The sequence below is a fragment of the Salarias fasciatus genome, chromosome 7 (assembly GCF_902148845.1).
Source record: "Salarias fasciatus chromosome 7, fSalaFa1.1, whole genome shotgun sequence".
Classification (NCBI taxonomy): domain Eukaryota; kingdom Metazoa; phylum Chordata; class Actinopteri; order Blenniiformes; family Blenniidae; genus Salarias; species Salarias fasciatus.
Genome location: NC_043751.1, coordinates 24,472,893 through 24,480,436, shown reverse-complemented (window position 1 = coordinate 24,480,436; position 7,544 = coordinate 24,472,893). Strand labels below are relative to the sequence as shown.

General features: G+C 43.0%; 2 protein-coding genes across 6 annotated transcripts in view; one reads left to right on the top strand and one right to left on the bottom strand.

The window, feature by feature from the left end:
* LOC115391637 (NACHT, LRR and PYD domains-containing protein 12-like) overlaps positions 1 to 7,544 on the top strand; it is a 435,710-nt gene that overhangs the window by 202,102 nt on the left and 226,064 nt on the right. The gene's annotated exons all lie outside the window — the stretch shown is intronic.
* LOC115391256 (septin-7-like) overlaps positions 2,970 to 7,544 on the bottom strand; it is a 30,332-nt gene continuing 25,757 nt past the window's right edge. For 3 of the 5 annotated variants that reach the window (XM_030095377.1, XM_030095378.1, XM_030095379.1), the window contains 5 exons: positions 4,520 to 4,571; positions 4,095 to 4,220; positions 3,849 to 3,984; positions 3,286 to 3,431; positions 2,971 to 3,123 (listed from right to left, as the gene is read on the bottom strand). In XM_030095377.1, the coding sequence (XP_029951237.1) occupies positions 3,084 to 3,123; positions 3,286 to 3,431; positions 3,849 to 3,984; positions 4,095 to 4,220; positions 4,520 to 4,571 (500 nt within the window). In that variant the 3' untranslated portion in view covers positions 2,971 to 3,083. Of the gene's footprint in view, positions 3,124 to 3,285; positions 3,432 to 3,848; positions 3,985 to 4,094; positions 4,221 to 4,519; positions 4,572 to 7,544 lie in introns of all 5 variants that reach the window. The other 2 variants (XM_030095375.1, XM_030095376.1) reach the window with 1 other exon arrangement.

Here is a 7,544-nt window from a genome sequence, read left to right as displayed (position 1 = left end):
TGGATGGAGACCTATTAGTGTTTGATTCAAGCCATATATCAAACAAGTAGTTCTGTCATTTTTTGCAATTATACGTTAGAAGTGCCTCAACTTCAAAAAAAGAACATTTCATTTTGATGTTTTTTCATAATTCTATTTTTGTTGGGTGTTTAATCTTTGATATTTTACAAAGAGATAAAATCAGTATGGAAGTATAATTGTAATGACATTGATGAATGAAATGAGATTAGTGTTTCATTACTGTTGAGATAGATACATTACAGACGAAATATCATATTATGAACTAAATGCAAAAACTTTGTGAATGTATGTTAAACGATTAAAAAAATTGACACACAGGGCAAGTTAAAGCATAACTTTGTCAACTTTAATATTAACCATGTACAGTTAGAGACAGAACACACCAGAAAACAGAAGAAAGCAGAAAACTGTCATTTCATATATAAAAAGAAAAATACAAAAACAATCCAGCTAAACTTATTCAAAGGGTGAGTGGTTCACCGGCTTTTCACACATCAAACCACCAAACTGTTGTAATCTGATTACATTGAAGGGGTCCTGAGGAGGTGCACTCAATGGCATAGATGTACACACTCGAGGTTTAAAGATGAGTTCTGGTTCAGTCCTGAAAAAAAAAAAAAAAAGAAGAGGAAAACAAAGAAGGCCACAGCACGGCCTCACGTATGTACACAGGTTAGAGTTCATGTCCTGAACATGTCGGCTTTGTCCCTTTTTCAAGAAAACTAGTCTAAAACCAATCTAGGAGTCATTTAATAAAGCTACCAGGGATTCAATGTATGTAAAGAATATCATACGAAAATAAAATGTGACACTCTGGGAAAAGTTTATTAAAGGTTTTATAACAGCCTGGACTCTAAGATTTTATATTTTGTGTGGGGAAGCATTCGAAATAAAGGCAAACGTCTCCAAACACTCGTTAAAGTTGCAATAAAAATATGAACGTTAAAAACATCGGGAGGTCTGGGGTTCATGACGACACCCGTCACACACGTCACAACGAGGCTTCCATTTGCATAACGTCGGAGATCCGGAGGGGAAAAACAGAACAAACAAAACAAACTCCCCATCAGCACACGCACTGGGAACCGTCAGCTTCAGCCTCAAACATAACAGAGTGAAACCCGAAGCCCGGTCACACCAAATACACACGTTTAACTTTAAAAAAGAAGAAGAAGAAAAAGCTCTCACTGCTAACAGCTAACTGTTAAATCTGCAACAAAAAATAGTAACTTTGTATTTTGGAAAATATACAACTTGCTTAGGTTTTAAATTATTTCCTTGTTTATCTAGAAGGTTTATTCGCAAACTAAGTTCCTTCCTTTAAGAAAACAATAATTGAGCCAATGCTTGAACAGATTTCTGAAAGAACCATAATATCAGATGAGTGTTTCATTCAGCCTACTGAAATGATTAGAACAAAAAAAAAAACAAACTAAAAATTGAGCTAAACTGCAGTAAATATATGTGATGTTTCATTTGGAATAAAGTAATGATTGAAAGTTTTTGACAAAACTTAGCAATTCTGTAAAAAAAAAAACTAATATCAGATGTGTTTTCTTTAAAAAATATATTTAGTAACAGTAAAATAGCCGTGATGGCTCACAAGATTCTGGGATTAAATGAGGTATTTTCCCTTAGTCTTACATAAAAAATAGAACAAGCTCCTGTAATAAACAAGGTTCTGCTAGCAAACTTCTCTATGATAATGAAGCACTTTCATTTCAACATTTATTAGAGAGCTGACAAAATCACGAGTTTTGTGAGAAATTGCATTATTCTTTAAAAATATCAGCTGATGGATAGTGACTCACATTAGGTGATGCTAATTTACCTCTGTTGAATGCTTAGATGATGTGACAACAATATTTCACCCATTAAATATAAACTACTAACCAATAAAATCTTAAAGCTAGTTTAGATTTTCTAAGTCTTTAAAAACATTTTTTTTTTAATTTCACTTGCCAACTGGACAAATCCTGGAAATAAAAATCTTAAAGTAGCTAAAATTCCTTCTGTTTGGACCTCAGTAAGAAAGCTGCCATTAAGTTTTATGAGCAAACATGCAGGTAAAATATTAGCTTAGCTAGTTTTTGTTTGTTTTGTTTTTTTCTTTTCCTGTAGTACTGAATGCACCTTCCGATGGCGTGATACTATTTTCAGTGTTGCTTTCTGTAAAACGACAGTAAAGCGATCTTAATAAAGAAGGATTAGCATTAGTGTGACAGTAAACTGTTCTGTTGTGAGCTAACATGAGTTAATTCATCTGTGCTGCTCTTTGGTGTGACCAGGCCTCCACTCAAGAACAACCTCCTCTCCACCGCTGTCTGGAACCTTTAGATTTGGTAACTTTCAGAACCAGAAACTTTCAGATGACAGACTATTCCGTTTCAGAAACCTGAAGGTCACTGAAATCTTTATTATTCTGAAACGGTCGGATTTCAACAGATTGGGATTCTGCAAGTAGTGATTTCAGAAACGTTTGGGCAGTAAAACCATCCGGAAACCTTCTGATTTTGAAATCTTCGGACTTGGTGATCTTGAAACTTTCTGGTTGAGAAAACCTTCGTAACGAGAAACCTTCGTTCACGTGCGCTCTCCCTCCTCCAACTGACGGCTTCGGTGTGCCAACATGTGGGGAACGTTTGAGAACGGCAGAAGAAAGAGCAGCGGCGGGGGAGCCGGAGAGTTGGTGTTCCTGCAGACGAGAGAAGACGACAGGAACGACGAGACGCGCACGAATGTTTCCGCTCTGTGTGTGTGTGTGTGTGTGTGTGTGTGTATGTGTGTGTGAATGCTTAGAGGAACTCAGGCTTCTCCTCTTTGTCAGCTAATATAGGAAAATAGAATCTCACAAACACATGCACGCTCCATGGAAATGACCACGTACTGTAAAACCCTGCAGGGGTGTGTGTGTTGTGTGTGTGTGTTGTGTGTGTGTGTGTGTGTGTGTGTGTGTGTGTGGTGTGTGTGTGTGTGTTTGTGTGTGTGTGTGTGTGTGTGTGTGTCCAGAGGGACGATGAAGAAATGAGTTTGTGTGAAGTGAAGCGAGGCTGCGTCTCTCCTCAGAAAATTTTTCCTTTCTTCTTGTTCTTCTCCATCGTCCTGCCGGAGAGACGACATCAGCTCAGTAAACAAATCATGAATAAACTCACTGAAGTGACTCAGATTCACACCAAAGGAGATTCAAATATAACAACTTAAAAAATAAATCATTAAAAATTATTTACAACACTGTGTGCGTGCGTGCGTGTGTGAGGGACTGACTTGGAGGCGTCCAGTTTCTGCTGCTCCAGGATCCTCTGCTGAGCCTCCCAGTTGGTCTTCTCCTCCTCGAACACCCTCCTCTTCTCCTCCAGCTCCTTGTACTGCGCCTCCAGGTTCCTCTTCATCTGCTCGTGGCGTCGCTCCAGCTGAGGCCAAAGCACAAGGGACAGGCTCAGAGGGGGCGGGGCGGGGGAGCTCCAAACACCGCTCATGGACCACGGCTTCACGTAAACTCCTCTCATCTGACTGGAGTGACACCGACTCTGATCCGACCAGAGGCCATGTAAACACCCCATCAGATTGATGTGAATTTTTGTTATTTAGTGTCATGTGACGAGAGACCGCTGCTCTTGAGTTACATACGTATTAAAAGATTTTTAAATTGTTCAAGTTCACAATAGTGACCAATTGTCCAGCAGAAGCTAACAGAGTCTTGAGTCAACAAATCCATCTTCAACACTTCCTGGTGGGGATGGATGGTCATGTGCACATGCTACAATCAGCCAGCAACACAGCGCAAAGCATCATGGGATTGATCCTGGGAGTCAGGGTGCCAAACTGACCTCGGCCTCCGAGTCCTTCAGCTTCTGCTTCTTCTCCTTCACCTTCATCTCAAACACCTGCTCCATCTCCGCCTCCATCTTCTTCATCTTCATCACGTGCTCCCGGCGCTCCTCCTCCATCTGAGCCAGCGGGCTCCTGGAGGAGAGGAGGTGGAGGGGTCACACAGGGGTCAGGCTCAAAACAAACGTCTGTGTGTGTGTGTGTGTGTGTGTGTGTGTGTGTGTGTGTGTGTGTGTGGTTCTCACTTGGTGAGCTGGCCTTTGGTCTTGGAGGTGTCGACGCCGTTGCAGGTGACTGCGGCCAGCTTCTTACTGCGGTAGTTCTCGTAGTGGACGTTGTTGGTGACGTCCTTCAGATCCTGCATGTGGGTCCTACAGAGGGGGGGAGAAGCTCAGGTTTCACACAGATCACCGTATTTTCCTGACAATAACATTTATTCTTGGTCCAGATGTAACTGCTCCGTTGACAATTCATATTTCTGCTCATCCAACAAATACGCCTTCCTTACAAATGTAGTGTAAAAGAGAACTGAACAAAACTCGACAGTAGAAAACATCTCGTCACCAGGTTTCCTCAGCACAGAAATCCTGACGGTAAAAGTTCTATTTTCATTTCACACAGACAGTCTCAGCTATCTTCAGAAGTTTGGACAAAAATCTGAATGTCTCACCTGATGAGCATGTTGCGCAGCACGGTGAAGTCGCAGTGCTCGCCATTCTCCACTGAAACACACAGGAACACACACGCACAAACACACACATATACACACGTTCACAGTTATTACAGAGAGAAACTCCTCGGGGAAGAATCACAAATCATTCAAGAGTTTTGGAGGAAAAGCCTCATTTTGTGGAAATATCAGCACAGCAGGACTTTCTTTACAGGAGCTACGTGAGAGCAAAGACTTGTGGGTAAACAGACAGCCAACAAAACTGCCGTGTGTTATTGAGATACGACAATCAGACAGAACTTCATTCATCCATCGGTTGTCAAGGGGAGGACATCGAGCACATCAATAGAAAAACAAAGGGCAGAGACACGTCAGGCCGTGATCACAAAGTGCTTCAAACACCAGATCCGTCCCCTTCTGTGATTACAGTACGCAGGTAAGCTCGCTCGTCTGATATTGTCAAATTTGGTAGCTTAAGTTTTAGTTGCAATTCGGCATGAATGAAAACCTGAACTCATTCTCTCCCTCTCTCAGTCTGCATACAAAAGAAAGTGCTTTCAAAACACTGTGCCCTTTTCCACCTCTCTTCTAGACTGTAGACAGTGCCTCATTCTGGTTTATTTATCATGCTCATCATGTTCTTTAGAAAACGTCCATTGTCCCCACAATAATGAGATGGGATTTGTGAATGTTTTGATGCTGACAGGGCAGACTGACGCTCCTATCTGATCACGGCCTTCCAGTTAGAAACAGAAACACGAGCTCTGGGTCGGACAACAGAATCGGTCTCGTTCCAACAGTTAGATGACTGTGAGTTTTCATCCCAACGACAAAGACAAGGTTACGAGGTGAGGTGGGATTCTGGAAAAGGTCTGCAGCTAATCTGCTGCTTGGAGGACCTCCTCTTCGTCAAAAACGCAGCTGCTCATTGGTCAGCCTCCGCCCCCCGCCCGGCTGTCAATCGCCGCCGTCATCGTCATCGGGGCGGCGGGTGAGGAGGACACCTTACCATTGATGAAACTTATCCAGTCGCGCCCTTTGGCATCCCAAGCCAGCCATTGACCTCCTGTCTCTTCTAGAGGAGGGAGCTCTGACGGAGGGGAGGGGTACGGTTTTTCAGTTACTGTCTGCGGCCCAGCAGGGAGGGAGGGCTAAATCTGGGGTGTTTTGTTTTTGGCGTGGCTCAGAATTGGCCCTGGATCTGCCCAGATTCAGCCCAGATTTGGCCCAGATCAACACCCTAACCTGCATGTGTCCAAGCTGACTGGCTACAGAGCTCAGGGGCTTGTTTGGGTGGTCGGAGGAAGAAGGCGGGGTCTGTTAAATGAGGGTCTGTGCATGACCAGCAGGGGGCGCAAGTCTCAAAAGAGGGTCGAGTAGAGTGGGGTCAAGGCTCAGGGAAAGAAAACAGGCTGTAACTGAGAGTCAACAGATAATATTTATTGATGAAGAGCAGAAAACTCCTGATGAGGACTCAAGTTTTTACTTTAATTTCTGCAGGCATGTCTTTGGATTGGTCAATGTGAAGAAAAAATAAGAAGAACCATCAGGAGTTTTGAGCCGCAGTGCTTCGCCTACGAGCAGCGCTTATTAAGGCTGTGATGATGGACTGCGTTGGTTTAATGACACGAGCGCAAACAATCCTTTTTCTGATACATGCAGAACTGCGTGTGTGTGTGTGTTTGTGTGTGCGTGCTTTGTGTGAAAAATCTTCAAACTCTAAAGTAATGAGTGACAATTCATGGGAAGGCAGCCACATGTTACCTGGGTGCTTTAAATAAGCGGGTACATGCCCTTCAGGAAGACGCTAACCGTCAGTTAACTGCTCATGAAGCTGTAAGCGATGCGTTAGGAGGGCGGAGCCCAGCCTCAGTCCGGTGATAACAGCCGCCGCCATCCTCCTGCTCGCCACGCGCCGATGAACTGAGCCAAACTTGCGAGGCGAGGAGAGGCGGAAATCAACCAGCGTCTGACGTCACCGGGGAGAGAAAGGGGCGTCCGCAGCGTTAGAGTGATTTTCTAATGCAGCATCGGCAGCCTCTAGTTTTCTCCATGACTATTCACAGCATCAGACCTGGGACCAAACTGCAACCTTTAACCAGAAACATCTTCAAATTCACAGTAACGTCGATTTTGTTCCAACCTAGATATGAATTGTTCTCTTTTTCTACAACTGTTGAAAAATTTAAATCCGAGATCTGAGAACAGACCTTATCTAAAAGCAAGTCTCAAGCTCTAAAAAAATCCAAATCATGATGAATTTACTGCGAGGCTTTGAAGAGAATGTTGTATTGGTTCAAACAGAAGAACAGACAGAACACATTCATGTGACCTCTGGTTTACCCTCGTCCATCCTGACCCGTGCCAACACTCAACACACTCACTGTTAACCAACTTGGATTCAAATATCCTTCATCGAAGTCTCCTGAACCTTCTGTGGAGAGATGGCGAGTTGTATGTCAAATGAGTTAAGGAAATAGTAATTTAAAAAAAGTGTTCCACAACATTAAGACACTGTGTATACTAACAAGTCAAACTCTACGCAGTCATACAAAACATCTTTGTGTCCTCAAAGTTGTCCAACTTCAGAATTTAAATTCCAACCTTGAGGGGACTGAGCGTCAAGAACTGCTGCTGCTCTGCTCAACTACAAAATCAGAAATTCAAAAATCAAAAATTCTGAGTTCTGAAGACCACTAGAACAAGCTCAAACATGGGAATCTGACTTCTAGGGTGCAGGAGATTGTACAACTTACAGCCTCATCCTTTGAAAAAACGTATTGAGTTTTGAGTTGGGACAACTTGAAAGTACAAGTTTAACCCAGCAGGTACCGCTGACTCTAAAAACGGAGTTCCGAGGACTGGAATTACTGCCAATAGAACTAGAAATTCTCCTGCTTTCCTCATTTATATAATGTAACGCCCAGCCAGAACGGCCATGATGTGAAGTCCTCGTCATGATGAGTGGAGAAGGGGACAGTCTTGCAGAGGACATTTCAGGCCAAACTCAAATCAGTCAACAACA